The sequence below is a fragment of the Protopterus annectens genome, chromosome 10.part0, assembly GCF_019279795.1.
Source record: "Protopterus annectens isolate FY-2018-M chromosome 10.part0, PAN1.0, whole genome shotgun sequence".
In the NCBI taxonomy this organism is placed as follows: domain Eukaryota; kingdom Metazoa; phylum Chordata; order Ceratodontiformes; family Protopteridae; genus Protopterus; species Protopterus annectens.
Genome location: NC_056744.1, coordinates 1,380,969,684 through 1,380,992,907, shown reverse-complemented (window position 1 = coordinate 1,380,992,907; position 23,224 = coordinate 1,380,969,684). Strand labels below are relative to the sequence as shown.

At 38.6% G+C, this 23,224-nt stretch overlaps 1 protein-coding gene across 1 annotated transcript in view; it reads right to left on the bottom strand.

The window, feature by feature from the left end:
- The window catches only part of LOC122813606 (calcium-activated chloride channel regulator 1-like), a gene marked incomplete at its 3' end in the record, with an annotated part of 1,902,671 nt that overhangs the window by 158,033 nt on the left and 1,721,414 nt on the right, over positions 1–23,224 (bottom strand). Inside the window, 1 exon segment of the mRNA XM_044086018.1 lies at positions 20,764–21,034. Coding sequence (XP_043941953.1) covers positions 20,764–21,034 — 271 coding nt within the window.

Below are 23,224 nucleotides of genomic sequence, written 5' to 3'. Positions count from 1 at the left end.
GCCTGTTGACCACAACAGTGCCATTGATGTCAGAAAGTACTTTGATGTGTTACATCTCCTGACTGAGTGTGTGTGTTATCCAGCAAATAAAAGGACATATCACTCTGTTCCAGCACCCTGTTCCAGCCCCTTAGTAGCCCAATCAATGTGTACAGTGGCCCTTTTGGCATGCTCCCCACTGGATGCCTGCAACAACTGTAAAGTCTGCAAACATACCCCACAAAGGGAATAACATGCCTTATACACATGCCATGTATGGACAGACGCCACTAACTTCACTGTATACCAGTATCCTACTGTCAATGTAGTTGCAATCACTACCTCAGTTACATAGCCAGGTTTCATCAAATGAGGTCAGGAATGCTACATCAGAAGATATCAATCTGTCCACACAACATGCCTCAGGGACCTAAGGCACACTTTCAAACATCAAAGAACAAGCATTTGGGACATGTGCACAACCCAGATACTGTCCATGCTATGGAATATAGATCACTTACATGGGAAGTAGTGCACATCACTGGCCACCCACTATAGAAACCTAGATGAGTGGATGGGGAATACAATACCCACCCCTGGGGACCACTCCAATTACTATACTCCTGAGCCACACTGGGGACTATTGTCATCTGGCCTGATGTCAAGTTATTCCCTTGGGCTAGCCTTGTAGAGTCTTCAGACCCATTCACCTACTACACACCTATGAAGCAATGAACCTATGGATTTCAGTACTGGCAAGTGTGTGTGTGTGTGTGTGTGTGTGTGTGTGTGTGTGTGTGTGTGTGTGTGTGTGTGTGTGTATGTGTGTGTGTGACTAGTAATGTCAGTGTGTTTGGTTGATGAATATCCCCTGTGGCTGTGGGTATTAGCAATCGGAAGTGTGTCCAAACCAGAACATGTACCATTCTCCATTCTACAACAGATGTTGTACATCAACATGTACCTATGTACAACCCTCAGCCCTATAATTTGTGATGAATATGCAATCACTGTGTTACAGACTGGGAATTATCATGCACATACTGTACCCTGCCTATGACATGGTGGATGTGTCACCACACTGCCATACCCTGTGGCCTTGCAGCAGGGCCACATCCTGATGACACATAGATGCCTAGAACAGAAATGGGATACAGCATGTGAGAACACATTCAGTCAGCACGTCACTTGTTGGGGGAGAGAGGGATAAAGCTGGCACTGAATGTATTGCCAAGACTCTGGCCAATATCTGTTGTCTCAGGATAGGTATTAGCTTTGTGCAGTAACTTGCAGCACTTGTGTTTAATGCTGTGGAGGTTGTTGATGTAACCATCAAGGCTGTTGTGACTGTCATCAGTGTCTGCTGCATCTCTGAAGCCATAGATGCCTGTCTTGGACTCAATGAGGGATCCAAAGTTGTGTTTGAGGCTAATAAGGGTGTTCAACAGTCATGGGACACCACCTTTTCCTGCAAAAGTGTCCTCCTTCTGATGTACACTTTAGTAATGGCAGGGGACCATCACATTGTTTCCCAGTGTTTGGAGAACAGTGCATGGGTTCTGTTGGCTCTGGCTAGTACCATGCATACATATACCAGTTTGTACAGTGCCTATGTGTATGACTCCACAGTCATGCAGCTGCATCCCATTGCCATGGGTGCAGTGAAGACATCCACCCCTGTTTTCATGGATGCAAAATCAGCTTTGGAGAGTTTTTGCCAGGCGGTTATCTTTGTGGGGGGTGTGGCTGATATGTTGAGTTCCATGTTGATTACAGCCTGTGTGAATCTCACCATGCAGAGACTGACATGAGCAACAGTGCCATATTTAAGTGGTCAACACAGGTCAAGATTGTTGCATCCTCTACCAGAGTCAGTATGAGCTGTTCTAAGGAAATGTAAATGATGAATCCCAGAAGTGTTGGGCCACTGTACTGGCAACTGCCTACATTCCCCAGGTGATGGATGGGTAGTTGAAGACTCATACAGTGTAAGTGTTGCATTGGGCCATCAGAGATGCCAGGGTGTTGAGGAATGTGCACTGGCAGTCTTGGGACATAGATGTCGAACCATGGCAAGTTATGGTCTGGATAGCACTATTACCCCAAGGCAGTTGTACCGGAAGTATCTCCAGTGCATTATGATGAGATACTAGTCTGGAGGTGTTCCTATCCATAATGAATATGGAGACAACACCACCTGTGTAGCTGTGGTGTGGTCCATGTTTGGGGGCTGACAGCTGTGGAATGTGTCATAGCTTGATACTGCAGTCTGCTTTCTGCTGCTGTGAACCAACTCTCCATTACAGCAGACATGTGTCCTCCACTCCAGCAACTGCTATGAGTGACTGCATCCTGACAGTTAGATGTCCACTGTTGAGCAGCATAACCATCAGATTGCACAGTCTGTATTATATAATCAAAGTTTTATAACTTCGAATACCATATGATCGACACCATATGGTCGAAGTTATAAAACTTTGAATATATAAAACAAATAAAATAAGAGAACCAACCCTAAACTTGTAGGCAGGGGGCAAGCCTCCCCTGCACTCCCCACACCCCCACTCTTTAAATATACCGACTTTGAGAAAGCACTACAATGCCTTTACCGCATTACAGTGCAGTCTCAGAGTTGGTATATTTAAAAAGCAGAGGTGTATGGGGGGTGCAGGGCAGCTTGCCCCCCTGCTTTAACCCATTAGGTTACTTTTTTTTTAACTGTTTGAAGTTTTATAACTTCAACCATATGTCGTCGATCATATCGTATTCGAAGTTATAAAACTTTGTTCATATAATATAGACGCATGTGTAGCTATTATGGTGGTAATAACATTAGGAATACTGCCTAATAAGGCACCATATGGGGTGGGAAGACATGTAGCCAGTACCTGGCAACCCAGCAGTGACAGATGTAGGACATCCATGCTAAGTCACTGGGTTCTGTCCGTTATGCCATCCCAAACAGAGAGAGGTCCTGGATCCCAAGAGAATGACACATAACATGTATGCCAATGTTGCAGTCAGTCATCTGTTGATAATACAACAGCATCATTCTAGGTGACAGCGGTACACTGCCCAGGGCTACTGTCACACCTGCCTGAACCACACAATCAGAGAGTTCAACCATGTCTCCTGTCATGTAGTCCAGGAAGGTATGTCCCAATTCATTCACACCCACATGGAAAAGGAGTGGTACTCATAGCTGTGGAGTGACATGACTGGCTCTGTCATGTGTTAGATGCTGGGATGTGATTGATATTTGGCTGTTACCTGCCCCATATTCAACCTAGTGAGTGGGATGTGTGTGTGCCTCAGTATTGAGTTACCCATAATCACTGTATTGTGGAAGGTGGTTAGCCTTAGGGGCTTAGGTTGGGGGCACACTGTGTAGGTTAAATATGTGTCCCTTGGCATGTGCCATGTCCCGGTGTCTGAGTGGGTGTCTGCATTGTTGGTCTGTGCTGTTTGGGTCGATGTCCACTGAGTGCCTCTGGGAAGGTGGGTGTGTGGCTTTTCACTGTATGGCATGGCTGTCAAAGTGGGTGTCATGGTAAACTATGTGTTCCACATGGTGTGGTGCAGGTGCTGAACTTATGCTCTTGACCTGCTAGTCCATTCTTTACTGGAGAGTGCATATGTCCACAATGGGTGATATATGGGTAACCCTCAAAGGTCTGAGTGTTTGGAGTTTAGAGGGGAGGGTTGTCTGTGTACATGTGGCAGTTGCAACAGTGCCCCAGAATGTACATGTGCACCAGGTCAATGGGTGAAAGCACAGATAACCACCCTTGAAATATGCCAGGAGAGGTGGACATAACTAGTAAGTACTTGGGCAACATCTGTGATGAATGAAACGGCTCACAGGTGTGCCACACTTCATGATACAATAACATGGTGAAGAGCCTAGCCATAATGCTAGTTGAAGTGCAAGACAGAAAGAACTAGCATGATGTATGGGTGGAACAGAAGGCAGGCTGTCTGCCACCTGTACTACTTTACCACAGCTGTACAGTTATCAGCAGCTTTGGCCATGTGAAAGTTCAGTAAGCTCTGTAGCATGTGCAGTAACTGCATATCACTATAGTAGATGTATCTAGATAGACAGGAGTTTTAATCCCAATACTGGTAGGTGTGTGTATGTATGTGTGTGTGAATCATGTACTAAATGTCTCATACCATTTTTGACCTGAGTACTACCCTTTACACTTCCCTTCACTCCAGTTTAGTAGACCTGTTGATGTCATCCACCTCAGAAGTACTTTTGGTTGAGTTGGAAATGTATAAGCTCTGTGGTGCGTCTCATAACTGTGTAGCATTATAGTAGGAATACCTAGATAAGCAGGAGTTCTAATCCCAATACTGGCAAGCGTGTGAATCATGTACTGTCTGGCTCATTCCATTTTTGACCTGTGTACTACCTTTACACTTCCCTTCACTCCAATTTAGTAGACCTGCTGATGTCATCCACCTTAGAAGTACCTTTGGAAGAGGTGGAAATCTGATAACTGTGTAGCATTACAGCAGGAATACCTAGATAGACAGGAGTTCTAATCCTAATGCTGCCAACTGTTTGTGTGTGGGAGGGGATCATATCATGTGTGGCCTATGCCATTTTGATGTGTATACCATACACGGCTGGTGACCACCTCCCACTGCCATTACTTTATATAGTGTGGTGACAGTATCTGCCTCACATACAGCAGGTTAAACAATTGTACAGTCCTCTGTACAGATGTGTCTGGAATATCCATATGTTTGAAACCTATACGTGGTCGGAAGTGGTCTGTGTGCCTTAACAATGCCCATGTATGTGATATTATGGCCAAATTGGCCACAGTAAGTGTACTGACACATATGGCCACATAAGATAACATACCTGACTGAAACATCATGCTGATAGGACATCTGCCGCCCTCACAGGTGGCCTGCCTTGTAGGTGTAATACATGAGTACAGATGCTTGGTTTTACAAGTGAACTGTACGTGTTATGGGTCACATTAAAGGCTGGAAGAGGTGTGGGACTGTCATATTGTGGTCATAATTAGTATGCGACAGGAACATCTTGCATCTTAAGAGGGGTGTGTACACAATTTATATCCACTGTATAACACTAATGTGTCATACATGACCTTACCCTAGGACGTTTGTCCAGCACAATTTGCTGGCCTCTGTCCAGATGTCTTGGCACTGACAAGTTGTGAGGTATGCTGCAGGAATGTTGAATTCACGTCAGATAGACCCCAGTGGTGACCACTGTGATGCAATACAGTTAACCCTAGCACAAGTGAATATGCACAACAAGCAATATAGCTATTACATAAAGCAATATAGCTATGACTGATGGTTGTGTACATGCTAAATTGCATGCGCTTCACATGCCTGGGGTATTGCCAGGCAACAACAGAAAAATGTAATACTCACCAGCTTCAGGTTGCTGTCGTATATGCAGACCTGAGGGTCCCAGGTAGTTGTGAAAGGGAGTTATTGTCAGCAGATGCACATGTGGCCTTGGTATAGGATGGATGCATCATGTCTGCATATCTACAGTACTAACCACAATAATACACAATGTCCTGCCCTCACCATAGATGTGCACCTCTGTGCATTAGAAAACCCCATTCACAACTGCAATTGGACCTGACACATGCATGTAAATACAATACAGATACATGTATGTCTGATACATTAGTGTACTAATCCTGACTAGGCCCTTACCTGCATGCTCCTCATCCAGTGTGTGTGCAACCTACCCCCACAATGCTTCCCACAGCATCATGGCTTGTGCGTTTGGCATGTGGCCCCAAGTGTGGTAATGAGCCCTTTGGTGGATGTCAGTGGGGGCTGGATGGCTGGGCCCCCAACTGTGGATAGCCGGTCCCTCTCTACAGCAGCAGCCCATTGATGGGCATGGCATTTGAGGTCAGTGACCAGATGCTGCACATGCACGTAAGTTCTGCTGTGCAGGCCGGCATCTTTTACCCTGTGGACCACACTGTTCCACAGGGCAGTCCTCTCCCACACATCTGCTTTCCATCCACATGACAGGGCATAATGTCCAATCACATATTGGTTGATGATGTCGGTCTCCCCAACAGGGAATGCTGGTAAGCGAGCACTGTGCATGTTACCTGGAAGACATAAACAGGAAAAGGTCACAGGACCTCATACAGTTGTCAAAATGCACATCAACAGTGGATATTACTTGTAAATAATCCAGACTACACTGAAAACCTCCAAGCTATCATGGCTATAGCAGCTTGCATTACAAGCCTGTCCCTGAGCTATCTTATTTCCCCCAATGTTGGACACTTGATTGCATAATCCTCTAGTCTCCATTCATTTCTGTGTAGAGGATTGACAGTGGTCATCTTCCATGTCGATGGTGTGTGTATGGTGGCAGGTCTGTGTTTCACTGTGGTGCATGATGGAGCTCTGAGCACATGCCTGAGTTCATGTAGGAGGCAGACACTGATGTTATTATGCCCCATGGAGATATGCTGTTGCTGCCATCAGTAGGCAGTATATGTACATGCTCACCATTGCTGTGGGGAGGAGTGTGGTTGATGTGCATATCTCCATGTATGACTGGGGTGGACAGGGTGGTGATGTTCCCACCTAACCTGTGTGATGCAGGTTGCCTACATCCATGGCATATGTGTATGAGGTGTTCTTTACCCGCAGTACAGGGTGAATTGTGTTGTTTTATCTGAGACTTACAACATATATGGAGACATGGTTGCAATTGTCCTTGATGGTGTGGATATGTCTGATTCATAGTCATAGTCAGCATTACAGGACATCACCTGTGAACTTACCTGCTTGCTCAGATATAGGTGGACTTGCTTCAAAGTTGCCTGAAACTATGTGTCCCTGTACAGCCAATGTAGCGACATATTATGTGATTCATGTATTGCTGCTGTCCACCAAAGGGGATTACTCTACCTTGGTGGAGGCTGGATATATAGGTCAGGTACTGCTGTGTCCATCTAGCTACAGTGGATATAAAGGCTACACACCTCTGATACACTGCCTGGTATTTGTGCAACTGGAACATGGCACCACACTAACTCATTTCATAACAATTCCCGCCTGTAGTGTGACCTAGAGCCTGTACAATTGAATTGAAAACATAGCAATCTGGTCTGTGCACACATATGGAAAAAATACTCAGTACAGTAGCCAGGTGAATGAGTGTGCACACCCTTAAACTTGTGTGTGCACCTCTTGAGATGGTTACAGCACTGATCCATCTTGGTCTGGACTCTAACATCATGGCACATTTTCACTTGGCAATAGCTGCTCACCTTCCTAGAGACACCTTTGATTTTATTGCAATGGGATTGGACATGTTAGGGGTCACATTCAAGATGAGAAACATTACCTTTTGTGGTCTGATTGTCATACTGCACACAAACCTGGCATTCCAACAGGTGTGTGTACACTTGTGATATCCACTGTATATAGGTGTTGATACAGCTGGTAGTGGTAGGCATGGACAGAGGGTCATAACACAGGTGGACACTTCTCTGATTAATACCTGGTAATCATACGTACTCCAGTATCCACATCAGTGTCAGGGCAATGCAACCACCAGTAGCTGTACGCATATATGTATGTTGCACGCACTGACACTAATATTACACACATGTGCAACATGCACAACCTATTTACCTGATTGCTTGAAACTCATATGATTAGTTTTGTGCCTTCCAGCTGAACATATGCATACATACATATGCTCAGGGGATACCTGGTATACATTTCTGCTGAATATAAGTATGGCACACTGTATTTACAGCCTTGCTGCTCAATCATATTTCTCAACCTGTTACAGCAAGTATGTCTGGACAATGGCACACATAAATGGGTGTCAAAAGAGACATCAATATTGATACTGTATTAATATAGCTGCACCATACATTAATACATTGATTTCACAGTTGTGTTTGACATCATTGTGATAACGTGGAAGATGTCCAACAGTCATAAGTAGGCTATTATGTTACAACACCATTGCTCACAGACCTGTCAATGGTTTGGCTGACATAACCCAGGTATATGTGTATGTGACTACAGATATCAGTCACAAATTTGCTTATTGTCCAGCAGAACACTGTACAGTTGAATGTTATTAAGTCAATATATCACATGCAGTTCAACACACGTCTGCAACAGTACTCTATTATGCACACACTCTCTACAGGTGTCTTAGCTTTACAAGGCAAACATGTCATACTCATAATCACAGGTAACATGGATATGGAAACATCCCATTAACTGGCCTAGCAGTGGCACAGTCACAACTGTTTGACAGACACCCCTGCTGTTGTCATATATGAGCTGTCCTTTCCCAGGTGAGTCAGGCTCCTGAGCTGTGATCCCACCTCACAACCTCTCAGAGCATCACATCTGGATAATGCCTAACATGATGGAGGGATAAATAGGAACAGACATTAAATGTACCTGTTACAAACATAGGAAGCTCATAGAATGATATATTTAGCATTACAGTGAATATTCTTAAGGATGTGGAGTCTTAAACTCAAGTGTTTGTCATTACCTGATGACTTCAATCCTCAGCTATTTGTCAGAAAAGTACAGATCTCAGGAGGAACAGACAAAAATACATGATGGCAAAATGTAGACATTCTGTAAAGATCTTTACAGTTGAGAGGTATGTCTGTGATATCTCCCAGTGCAGAGAGGGCCAGATGCTATGGCCATAGCAGCTGTTTAGCAGGACATTAGTACACCATGTCTTGTTGGGACATATATTCCTCCAAATCTTATTTCCCATTATTACAGACCAGGTACTACATTCAATTACTTGCCTACATGTTCCACTTACATTTTTTCTTTCTTATCTTTTCTACTTTATGTTTCGTTTGTTAGTTTTCTCTCTCTCTCTCTCTCTCTCTCTCTCTGTCTCTCTGTGCACTACAGGGATAGAGCTGGTTTGAATAGGTGGCAGCATGGCTTTTGTAGGTGATGGTCTGTGCACCTACTTGGGTTTCCCCACTTGCTGATTGCAGGCAGAGCAGCTGTGTAGTTCTTCCAATAGCCAATGTCATGGCAACACACTCCTATAAATAAGTACTCCATGTGAGCATTGGCCTTTCCCTTACTTGTGAGGAAGAAATCCAGGAGTTGTGTGGGCTACTACCTCTTACAACAAGATTTGTGGAGACAAGCCAAATAAATGGTGGGGAAGGTTCAAGACTTAGGAGCAGAATGTGAGTATTGCTGTTATATGTTTGGAATACTGCTAGTTTAACAGGGTTTGTCTGCACATTCTACTTCTGCATGGGTTTCAGTCTGACAAAGTTCTGTTTCTGCATTGCTCTCAACTGTAGGACCATCCACATAATGGGCAGAGGTTATCCTGTTATGTACTGGCTGTTCCCCAGACAGATGTTGTCCTTGGCAAATCCTGGCATACTCTGGTGATTGCATTATGTAGATGGCAACATCCATTTGTTTTTTTGACTTTATATCCCTCAGAAAAGATATGTAACAACAAACCCTGTAACATCAGCAACTTTCTTAGCGTATAACAGAAATATTTCATGTATGCCTGTGTATTGGGGCTTCTGTCCACCAATTATGTCAGGCTTTGTCCAGATGTCATACAGTAGTAGATGGCTAGGTATACTGGTCTAACAATATTTAGTGCTGTAATTCCTGCTGAGGGGAGTGGCTGGGAAACATGTTGAAGTCTGTACATTCAAGAGGTAGGAGTATAGAGAATGCTCTTAGATGGCCTTGTAACATATTTTATGTGGGGAGAGTAACATGTTTTAAAACTAGGCTGTTAGAACATGTCAGACATATTACTGATAAGAAATATGTCAGTTCTATAGCTGTACACTTGAATAAATCGCACCATGGGGACAGTAGTGGGTCTCAAGGTACAGTTTCTGAAAATGTCTGTTCCTTGGTGTGATGAAACATTCATAAAAAGACAATTGTTATGTATATAATTCAATGTATTAATATTAACTGTGATAATTTATCCCATAGGTAGTTAAATGATGAGTGTAATTGGAGGCTGTGTATTCAATTATGTAATTAGGTGTTAATTGCTTCTTGAGATTAAGGCATGTATTTCTGGTGATGTTTACTCCTTGAAGGCTTTGACCAAGACATCAGAGTATAAATAAACATGTGAATTACTGGCTGGTTGTATTTTTGTTTGCGATGTTCAGTCATTTTATTTGTTTTGTTACTAGATTGTATGTTTGGCCATTGTGTATGGTCTATCATGATTTTTAGCACTGCACTGTTCACTCATTTATTTGGACTGTGTGGGGGGGCAGATGTGAGTGTCGTGGCTGCTTTTGTATCTAACTGTGCATGCTGCCCAAGTTGTGGGTAGTCTAGCAGTAGCATATGTTTGTATGGGCATATATATATATATATATATATATATATATATATATATATATATATATATGTGTGTGTGTGTGTGTGTGTATACATATATATATATATATATATATATATATATATAAATATATATATATATATATATATATATATATATATATATATATATATACATACATACACATGTGTGCGTGTCTATGCATGTATATATATATATATATATATATATATATATATATATATATATATATATATATATATATATATGTATACACACTTCCTTCTAGTTGGTGCATGGAAACATGGCCTCCAAAACACTCGAACTGTGCACGGATAATAAATCCAACCTTCAACAACACCCAGCACTAGCTCGCAGTAAAGCAAAAAACATCATATTGAGCAATGAAGATTCAGCCACATATTCTTCAAAAGATTTATTAATCCAATATTTCCATGGCTTCGGACAGCCATGACACCACAGCAAACCGGTTTCACCCAGTAGGCGTCATCAGTGCTTAATTACCCGGATTCCCTTGCAGAGCATTTAAATATACATCTTCTGCTCTCCACTCTCTATGTTAAAGTGATAGACCCTTATATTGCACATTATAGTATACATAAAACACATAACAGAATAAATGACACTGATAGCATCTCTATATACAAAATACATACAAGAAATGTATTAGCTTTAAAATATATATTAACTAATATATTAACTAATATATATATATATATATATATATATATATATGTATATATATATATATATATATATATATATATATATATATTAACTAGAAAAAAAAAATATATATATATATATATATATATATATATATATATATATATATATATATATATATCAAAAAGTATATAAATGTTCAGAAAAAATGAATATATTATCTTAGCATTGTTTATTACAGATTTTATTACTAATCTTATTACACATTTTCATTTAATTCTGGTTTGTAAAGAGCTCCTAACTTTAGTATTCACACTTTTTTCTTTTGAATCTAATATTTTATGCTGTGGTGATGTTATCACTCAACACTTTATATATCCCTACAAAAATGAAATGTGCTCCCATGTGATCTAAATAAACACAGGATGGCCCTACACATAAGTAATATAAATTGTAGGAGAACTCATAGTGCTTTGTGTAAACATTATTTAGATCATGTGAGAGCACTTTTCATTTTTGTAGGGATAGATAAAGTGCTGGGTGATAACATCACCACAATGAAAAAAAACATAAAATATTAGATTCAAAAGAAAAAAGTGGATACTAAAGTTATGAGCTCTTTAAAAACCAGGATTAAATGAAAATTTGTAATAAAATTAGTAATATTAGTTAATATATCTTTTCAAGCTAATATATTTCTTGAATGTATTTTGTATATAGAGGTGCTATCAGTGTCATGTATTCTGTTGTTCAGATTGTAGCACAGTGGGGATAAGGGAATATTCCCTTTTCCCCACTGTAGTGCAGTCTCAGAGTGAGAATATTAAAGTAGGGGGGATGTGGGGGGTGAATTAGAAAATGCACTTCAAAAAGACTTTGAAACACTTTCCATTTGGTTAACTAAAGTCAGCTAACCATAACTCACAAACCAAGTTCTACAATCATACATTACAAGACATTTTCTGTATCACAAACTAGACCACACATTATCCACTTATTGATTTTTGATTTTTTAAGATTAATAGTTCCCATGGTCTTCTGTAGGCTGTGTTAATTATCTAAGTTTATGCTGAACATAATTTGAACTATTTTATGAATTATGCATTCCATCTGAGTTTCTCTACAGTAGTTCTGGAGTACTTTTTAAACATGTTTGCAGTACTAGTTCATTCTTTGATGCATCTTAGTACCGCACCTCTCATCTATCCTTGATTTTGCAGAATACATCTGATTTTGTCTTATGTATTTTCCCACTCCCTCATAAAAATATTGGTTTTCTGGTAAATCATTTGAGATTTACAGTCAGAAAATATACTCAAGACATTGTAGTGTCATACTTCTCATTGAATAGAAAATGCATACTGATACAAACCCTGTTATTCTATTAACTTTCCAAGTGAATTAGAATAATATTCAAAAATTGTCTCTGATTTTTGGCCTTTGTCCCCCCATTATTTTGGCTTTGTCCAGAGTTCTTGAACAAAGTCATTGAGAGGTATGATTGGTTGTGTAGTAAATCTTACATTACTTCAACCCCGCAGAATTTGTTAACAAACAAATTCGGTGTAAACTTTACCACAGTGTTAATTATCTAAAGCCCACTTGTACCTGAAGCTCTGAGTCCCAGCAACATCACTAAAAAACATAGTGATCTCTAAGTCGTAAATGATTCCTCCATGTTCCTGATAATATCCGTGTGTGTGTGTGTGTGTGTGTGTGTGTGTGTGTGTGTGTGTGTGTGTGTGTGTATGTGCGTGTGTGTGTGCGTGTGTGTGTGTATGTGCATGTGTGCGCGTGTGTGTGTGCGTGCATGTGTAAATCACAGTGAAAGGAAAAGGAGGCCAATATTTTACTTTATTCCACATTTTCCTTTTAAACTAATTGTGGATTTGGGACTTGGATGGTACTTTTATGTGGGCTAAGTTGATTTGGCATTGCATATATTTCTGCATTTCTTTACTGGAATCCAAGCAAATGACAAGTACTGATTGGCCTTCTTGCAGCAGTTCCATTTTGCTGCTAAGTCCTTTTTCTTTGTATTCCATATTTCTAACATGGAATTATTGACTTTTTGTTATCTTTAGAAATGCCACTTATCCAGTATTTTTCTGGACTATCCAAAAATAGGAATATTTAGTCTAGTAGTCCAGAAAGCAGAGTACAAACTCTGGTATTCTATTTATCTGTGCAAATAGAGTGCCAGAGTTTGTAAAAATACAGCCTCAGATTAACATTTTAAGTGAAAAGTATCAAAAAAGTGATGCAATGAAAACCACTACTTGTTTAAAAGGGAAAAAGAAGGCATTCTACCTTAAAACAATGTAATCAGTGACATCATGTGGGTGGTACAAGGGATGTGGTTTTGGTCCAGTTATCTTTGAAATCTCTTTGCTTCGTTCAGATAAAAATTTTTATCTTAATAACAAAACACAGATAAGGAGTGAAATAAAAATTAAATCCTAGGATTCAGAAACACGCAACACACTGTGTAATCCATACCTCTCAACTGTCCCTGATTTTTAGGGAAATCCCCAATTTTGACTGAAATTTAGGTCTATCCCTCTTAATCCCAGCTAAAAGTGGTGACTTTTGGAGAAAAGGTGATAAATTACACTTAATAAATAATGACAATAATTAAAGTTACAGACTTCTTTTACTTTAGAAAATGTATAGTCACTCATATTCTGTTATTTTGTGAATGTCTGAAGTTAATAATAGTAATACAGGAAAAGTGTCCCTGATTGTCCTTAATTATTTTCTGGATTTGTCCATGATTCTGTTGGGATTTGTCTCTGAATGGTTGAGAGCTATGGTTTAATCCTGTTTCTAGCATGAATGTTCAGAGCATTATGCACAGTAATTAAAAGAACACTGTAGCACTACATTAGGAAAACAGCAGTAAGAGGACTCTGGCTTATAACACCACAGCAATCATACTGAAGAAAGGGGTCCAAATGGAGAGATGAAAAGTCAGCAAGCAAAAGAGAGTAGTGGTGCTGAAATCGAATTCATCCTCATGTCTTGGTGAGTACCTTCAAGAGGTGAACCCTGTTTTTCACAAAATCTCACCAAGGCAATAATGCTGTATAGACTGTATTTATATAGCATATATCATGGACAGAAGTAGGTCAAAAATTAAAAAAAATATATAGATGGGTGCACAAGACCCAGGATAAAAAAGTGCCCAATCCTGGTAGGCACACTGGTGCCAGGACTAGAAAAAATGACAGTGTAGAATCCTCAAAATATGGACACATTCCTACACTGGGGCTAAGTCAGGCCCAGGGGGAGGATGGCCCCCTTTTCTACAAGGAAGTTGCAGTCCACAAAAATCACAAAAACTGATAGGCCAAAGAAGAGCCATCAAGACAATAAAGTGGACTATTGAGGATAAGAAAGAAATGATGTATTGTTACTATTATTCAAAAAGCCCAGAATTTCCAGACCCAAGATATACAAAAGGATTAAGAGAGAAATTAGAGGAAAGAAAAATACTTTCATAGGAAAAACTGTCAGAAGCTTCAAATGAAAATGTGTGTTCATTAATACAACAGATTTGTGAAAAGCAGTACATAGATCACACAACTTTGATCTGTTTGGAAAAAGAAGCATCTGAGGAAGTGCAAAAATATAAACAACAAAACTTAAAGATATTTGAAAAGTATAAAAAAAAAATATGGACATGGGAAGGAAATATAGATTTGATATGGTACAATGTTTATGCAAAGGAGAAAGACAAATTAATCAATATAAAGAAGGTAGCCCCAAAGATATTCGAAGAGAAACACAGGCGAAGGCATCCGTATATGGAAAATTTCACAATAAAAAAAACAGTATCAGAAAGATGGAATGTAAAAGAGAAGACTAGTAAAGTAAAAGTTAAAAACTAGAAGTTGAAGTTATGGAGTTTCTGCGAAGTGAAGGATTTGGTGTAGAAGGTCTAACACAGGTTACATCACAGCATGATGGAGTGAGTCCTCAAAGTAAGGAGAAGCAGGAAGATCAGGAAACATCTAAAGAATAAATATGGACATGGGAAAGAAAAAGAGATTTATATATGGTGTAATGTTTATGCAAAGGAGAAAGCAAAACTAACCAATACAAAAAGAGCAGCACCAAAGATATTTGAAGAGAAATACAGGCAAAGGAATCCAGACATGGAAAACTTTAAAGTAGAAAAGGAGATTAGTAGTAATGGAGAAGTTATAGAAATAGAAATCGAGGTTATGGAGTACCTGCAAAGTGAAGGATTCAGTGTAGAAAATCTAATGCAGAAAGCACCACAACAGGATAGAGCAATGATATCTAAATTAAGTGGAAACCAGTGGAACAGGAAGCAATTGGTCAGGTGCCATATCAAGATATTGTGAAGCCTTCCACAGGAAACCAGTATAAACATTCACTTGAAGCTAGACTGCAAGGTAAGGAACAGGAAACTGTGGAAATTCTGATGCAGTCAATGTTGAGGAGTAATAGGCTTGTGAGTTCCCATATGAAAGAGCAATGGATGTCACAGGATGAAACTGAAGAGAATGTGCCACAAGACGATGCTATAGAACTTTCTATAGAATGCCCGCATGAAATGGAAAACATGGGATGTGCCCTCAGTTTGGAAGAAAATGAGCTAAAAGAAGAGTTACTTGATTTAATAGACATAGATAGATAATATTAAGATCAATGAAAGAAAAAGACTGCAGAAGGTCAATAAAACCCAAAAGGTCAGAAGTATGATAAAACAAATGAACACAGTAATTAGGACTATCCATAGAGATCCATGCGATATAAAAGAAGTAAACAGGCCATATTACTGTGTAGCCAAACCAATAACTGATAAAGCTCTACCACAAGAACACAGGGTAGTGAGGGAAAGTGAGAGGAAAAATCAAATACCATCATGGAAGAATCAAATAGAGAAAACTATAAAGCATTAAGACAAGACGTGTCACTGTTAGAAGACGATAGAAAAGGGAATAGATCAACAAAAATACTCAGAAAGATAGATGTGATAAAAGCAATGACTAGTATTAGAACAGATCATGATCTATCATGCCCTGTCGCAAATAACAAACTAAAAATTTCAGCACAGGTGGAAAAACTTAGAATATACACAGATAAATATAAAGGAAAGGTGCAAAATAAGCAATTTATTGATGATCCAAAAAACAATTTATAGAGAATTGGGAAACAAGGCAAAAGGAATTGAAAGACCACCAAAAAGGGAAGAAATAGATACATTTTGGAGAAGTATCTATGAAGATCCTGTGGAACATAACAAAGATACTAAATGGATAGAAGAAGTAAAAGAAACAATAAGAAGTTTAAAGGTACCAAACATGAAATGGGATGAAGTAACGGCCAGAGAGATTGAAACAGTTAAAAAAAGTCTCTAATTGGAAAACGCTAGGCCCAGATGCAGAACCTTACTTTTGATTAAAAGGTCACAAAGATCTAGCCGTGAGTAAGAACTATTTATATGCGCACCCCAAATAGACACCAACCTGGCTAACAACAGGAAAAACAATGCTCTTAGTTAACAGTGAACCTGCAATCTACCCTAAAAATTATAGACCAATAATTTGCCTTCCAACAACATACAAACTATACACAGGAATTGATGCTGACAGAGTTTATAGTCATTTAGAAGAAAATTCAATTATAGCAGTAGAACAAAAGGGCAATAAATGAAAGTCAGAAGGAACAAAGGATCATTTGTTGTTAAATAAAGTCACAGTGGAGAACTTTAAAAAGGGGAAGAATCTAATTATGGCATAGATTGACTACAAAAAAAACATTTGATAGTATCCCACATTCATTGATAAAAGAGTGCTTAAAAATGTACAAGATACCCCTTACACTGATCAACTACATTACAGTGACCATGAAACAGTGGCAGACAACTTTGCAATTAAGCCATGCTAAAGGACAAATTATTATCCCAGGGATAAAAATTCAAAGGGGAATATTCTAGGGTGACTCTCTACCACCATTGCTATTCTGCCTTGCCCTTAACTCATTAAGCTGTTTACTTAACAGCTTAGGCCATGGCTATAATTTGGCTCCTAGAAAACAACAAAGTGTAAAGACTTCTCATCTTCTATTTGTCAATGATTTAAAACTGTATAGTTCATCAGATGAGTGAGTGCAGAACTGCAGGTTGTCAAAACCTTTTCAGATGATATAAGAATATCATTTGCTCTTGATAAATGTGCAAAGCAACCTTTAAAGCAGGAAAACTGCAGCACCAGGAAAACATCAACTTTGGACAAGAATGTGATATAAAAGTACTTGAGCAAGAGGGAGTGTATAAATATTTGGAACTGGTGAAGGATCAACAATAAAACATGAACAAGTGCAAATAAAGCTTAGTAAGGAATACTTTAGAAGACTTAAATTAATCCTGAAAAGAGCGTTGACATCTAGGAACAAAATTCAAGCTATAAACCAATTTGCTCTTCTTGTCCTAATTTACAGTTTTGTAGTGATTGACTGACCCCAAAATGTGTTGGACAGCTTAGATAGGAAAACAAGACGGTGACTTCATGCTCACCAAATGATTTTAAAAATAGGTGTGTACCAAGATTATATATTCCCCGTTGCAAAGAAAGGATGGGCCTCCTTGAAATTGACTACGTGTATAGATCTGCAATCATGGGAGTCCACACATATCTGCTTACCTCACAAGACCCAAATGCAGTGAAAGCTTTGAAACATGAGGAGAATAAATCTAAGATGACTTCTTTGCTTAATCTAGCAGAAGCATATTGGCATCAATCAGGAATGGAAATCAAACCAGAAGTAGATAAAAATCAGGCAGCAACTGAATGTGCTAAAAAACAAAAGAAAGAATATAAGATAAAGGACCAGATGAGAAGGCAAGAAATGTGGAAAATGCATATAGTTGCAAGTATAGAAAACTTCTGGAAGAACCTCATGTTGATCAGGAATGAATGCAGGAATGGTTAAGGAGAGGTGAATTCAAGCTAAGAGATGAAAGGTTCATATTGGCAGGCCAAGATAGTGAGCTACATACATGCTGGTTTAAAAAGTCCATTGAACATGAGGGAGAAACAGACAAATGTAGGTCTTGTAAAACTGAATTGGAAACAGTCGCACACCTCGTTACTGGTTGTGACAGAAGGACTGTATACTGAAAGGCATAATAATGTGGCAAGACTGTTGCACTGGGTATTGTGCAAACATTATAGTACTGAAGTGGCTGAAAAACACTGGAAACATTAGCCACAAAGCATCATAGAAAATGAAGTTTATATCACATGGTATCACCCATTACCAACAGTTCAAAAGATTGATGCTAGAAAACTGGATATAGTGGTCCAAGAAAAGAAGACAAAAGTAGCACTGATCATTGAAATCGCCACACCCAGTGACTACAGTGTCTTGCATACAGAGAGACACAAAGTCATAAAATATCAGGATTTGCTGACAGAAATGAGAGCAATGTGGAAGAAAGATACCCAGTCAGTTACAATAGTAGTAGGAGCAATGGCTCTTATAAAAAAAAAGAATCTAAAATCATATTTAAATATGTTACCAATCCATGTAACCCCATACGATTTGCAGAAGGAGTCATTACTGGGCACATTGCAGATGCTGCGAAAAGCACTTCTAGCTGACATGAAAGATTGAAACAATACTAATTTCATGAACTTTAATCGTACTTTTACTTAGGAACGGGGTCCATTCCCATCATGGTATTAAAAACCCAAAAGATTTGGAGAAATTAAAAAGAGAGAAACCTGTATGCATATGTGGCAGTTCAGGGGAGGGTTTATGTAAATTAGGCATGTGCACTTCTCCAGAGAAAGGAATGCCATGGTGGACAGATATGAGAGGATCAAAAGCATAAAAAATGTATATCACCTAATGATGTCTACTGCAGGAGGGAAACTGTTATTAACCTAGTAGCTAAGTACTGCGAAGCTATGTATGTCAGTGTGTGTGTGTGCGTGTGTGTGTGTGTGTGTGTGTGTGTGTGTGTGTGTGTGTGTGTGTGTGTGTACTTTAGGATGTGCATATGTCTGCATTGAGACATATTTGTAGTTGTCTTAGTGCCTGTGTGTGCATGTGTGTGTATGTGTGTATATGTGTGTGTGTGTGTATGCACCCATGCCTGTAGGTACATGTGTAACAGTGTTTTATCAGGCATTAGCAAGAAAACTAACATGGTTATTTGTAATAGTACAGTGTCTTGTTCAGAGACACAATCAGTAATGAACTTTTGTTCAGTTATGATCTTTGAGCTTGGCAATGATGCCCTAACAGTTCCACACTATATTTTCTCTGAATACTGCCCCATATCTGGAGCACCATGAAGGCAAATTTTTATTTATACACACTTGTGGTGCATTATCAAAATTAAGCTACATTCTTGGTGTAGCATCAGCAGTTGATCTACTCCCTTGTGTGTCATCAGAGTCAACATTTCCCTACATGAACTTCATTTCAACCACTCTTGGTAAAACTGTGCACTGAATAAGTAAAATATACACAGTGATACCCTTCAAACCATACTACCTCATCTAAAACAACACTACACATGGTTACAATTAGTTTAAAAGGGAAAATGAAGCATAAGCTGGATTTCCACTCACTACAAAGTGAACAAAAGTAACTACACACTACAACATACATGGCATGCAAACATAGGCCCATAAAAACAACATTTCACACCTAAATATCTCCTAGAAATGAAACCTGCTCCTAACAGAATAAAAAAAAATATTTAAAATGAGTATCCAATAGAAGAAGGTATTACTGACAAAATGTACTCAATTCTTGCTATTAAAATAATTGTAATAAACTAACTAAAAAAACGTAACTAAACCATACAACTACATAACCTTTTTTATATACTATTAAACAACATAAAATTAACTCAGATTAAAAAAGTAAACAAAAAATACAGGAAAAAAGAGAAATTTACCTCAACATAAGAAAAAAATAAGACTTGGGAGGCACTCTCTTCATAAAAGAAACTGTACAGAATGCCTAAAGCCTTTGTTAGTAAAAACATAATTGAGACATTCAGGTTAGCGGGATAGGCCACTCTTTTATTTGAAAATAGAAAAAAAAAACAAAAGAAATGGAATACATGCAGTTTGGTTTACATGCTACATGACATTTCTTGTATTGTATGATTTGTGACATTAGCTTAGGAATTCTGGTTTCATTACTTATACAAAACTCATTTCCTGTAACAATAGCACAAGATATTTGTTATATCTCACATCTACCATATAATCCATATTTGTTGCACATATTATCATATCCCTCATAATATGAATATGTTGAAAAATGCTGTATTATGTGTATATTTTGGTAACTTGTCACTTCCACGTTTATTGTTTCTGTATTTTTTCTTACTTGATAGCTGTTACTTTATGTTTGTGTTTCTGTGCTCCTACAATGACTATATTTTGGCTCAGATGGTGATTAAAAGGAGTATTGCACCAGCCGACCTACCCAATTAACAAAGAAAAAATAAATATATAAAGAAAGATAAACATAGATATATACACATACTAAACATATTGTATAGTATGCAAGCATATGCATTATTATTTATGCATCTTTTATATACATATAGACACATGCACACACACACACACACACACACACACACACACACACACACACACACACACACACACACACACACATGTACAAACTTTTACTCAAAAGACAAGCATTACCTGCACCATTATCAAGGAGTTCCAAGGTAACTGGTGGTCCATTTTCTGGTTCAATTATAGCTATTACAATTGCGTTAACAACAGGCAGAAAGCCTTGACTGACTTCAGCATAAAGGATCATTGGATTAGGATAATCAGTTTTATCTGCACTCATGTGGGCATTAACAGTGACAGGTGGAACGCTGTGATCTGCTGCTCGTGATGTTACTGTGATGCCAAAAGCCTGGCTGCTGCTGTGTTTATTGTAGAATGAATAACTCCAGTCTCCTGTCTTAAGTAAATAAGAAAATGACCATTAGCAACAAATAATAAGCAAATTTATATTAAAACATAAGAAGAAACTGTATGTGCTTAAAATATGACCAAATATGTAATGTAACAGAATAAAGGTTATATTGCTATTTAGTTGAAGGAGAAATAATTTAAATTACACATTAAATATAATTGGAAGTGTTTACTTCTTAGTGTTTGACAAACTCACTCAACATCCAAAATGCCTAATAATTTTGCTTTACAATTTTTCTGACTTGCAGATGAATTTTTTTGTCAAATTTATTACTGTACCGGTGTGTGATATAGATGGTAACTTGGTGTCATGTTGTCAGATGTGAAAGTCAGGCACATCCAGGTCATGCTTAATATGCATCATGCTGTAATGACTAGAGTGTCACACATCATTTAGTTCAACATTACACTGGATGCTACCAGAAGTTAACAGCAATGTTGGGGGGTAGGGGCAGTAGGGATTTAAAAAGAAGGGTGAAACTGACCACTGTACATAAGCAGTGGCAGATAAAAGGTGCTAATGTGACTGATATTTTTCTTGCAATGGGGCACACACTACTGCCTTGCTGCATGTTCTGCAGTATCATGCTGCATTACATGATCTGGGAATATTACATTGTACAGGAAGCATTACAACAACATGGCTCTATATACCCTAAAATACGACTCTTTCACAGGCGCAATGAATAAGCATCAGACATGGTCTAGGTAATCCAATATGGCAGATCTGTACACCCTAAATATAAGTGAAACATTAGGTGCTTGTATTGTTTACTGCTGTTAAAGTGCATTGAGGTGCAGCACTGTGAGCTGTATGCATAAGCACATGAAGTGTTTACATTACATTTACCTGATGGTAGAATTAACTAGATATTAGAATGAAGCAATAATCATACATAGTCTGTCCTTATTATTGCATTCAACATTACAACTCCTTTCCATTCCTATCTTTCTGCTAACCTTCTTTTACCTGTCTCATGCTCTTCTGAATATCTCTAAATTTCCTCTCTACCACTCATTTCAGAAGTTCATTCCATCAGTCTATAATTCTCCCTGTGAGAAGTAATTTCAGAGATCCAGGGAGTAGTTTGCCTTTACAACTGGCAGTCTGCATCTCCTCCTTCACAATCTGTAATTCCTTTTCAAGAACACCTCTTTTAATCTCTCTGACATGGTCTTATGCACTAATGTTATGGCACTTCCCCATCTCTATTGCTCTCAAGTGTGTGTGGTCATCAGTGCTGGCCTGATGCATGGGCAAACTAGGCCACTGCTTAAAAAGCTTGGTCTCCATTTATTTAGTTTATTTATTTTTAGATCAATGCTTCTTTGCTCTAAATAAATAAATAAAGGCACCCAGCCAAATGAAAATGCACCAGATGCACTTCAAGAGGGCAGTTCTCTAACTAATCAGCTTACGGAAGGTTAGCCCTCAATTTTGCAAGGTCCTAGGAATACAGACCTTCCAGCATTTGAATATGAGGCACAAAGCCACCTGATGGAGGTCTTTTTTTATTTAGAAGAAATAGTGATTTTTGGGGCTCAGACCAGAAGGAAATTAAAATGTTGCAGTAAGTGAAGTGTTACTTCTATTTTTTAATACTGGCAGTATTCACCCAGATAGTTTTTTAAAATTATTTATGGTGTGAAAGGTGAGAGGAATGGCGTGGTAAGATATTTGTCATTACTATTTTAATATTGCATTTGGTTTTGGCATTGGCAATGTTTCTCTGGCTTTTTTATCTGTGTGGAGCAACTTAGACTGGAATATTTTAATGTTTGGCAACTTCTTTGTGTGGATTGTGGACATGATATAACATTACATGGCCATTAGAAGTCATGGCTGTAACTGCACTGTGGGAGTTGGGGTTGGCTGGATAAAAGTAATCAATACTGTTGTCATTTGTTCCATTTCAAACAATCACTATCTGGTTTTGCAGAACTAGTGACTATGTGCATTTGTGAGAAGAAAGATGGACTACTTAACTGATATGCACAGACAGAACAGACATAATTGCTGTGGTTGTCTTCTGTGGAGAAAAATGACTAGCTGTGTGCTACTATTTTCTTATTGTTCTGGCTTTGCAGGTCTAATGTGATTGTGTTAAGCAATGTGTAATATTTGAATGTGTGGCACTATTTGGAACAAAGCTACAATTCATTACATGGTCATCTC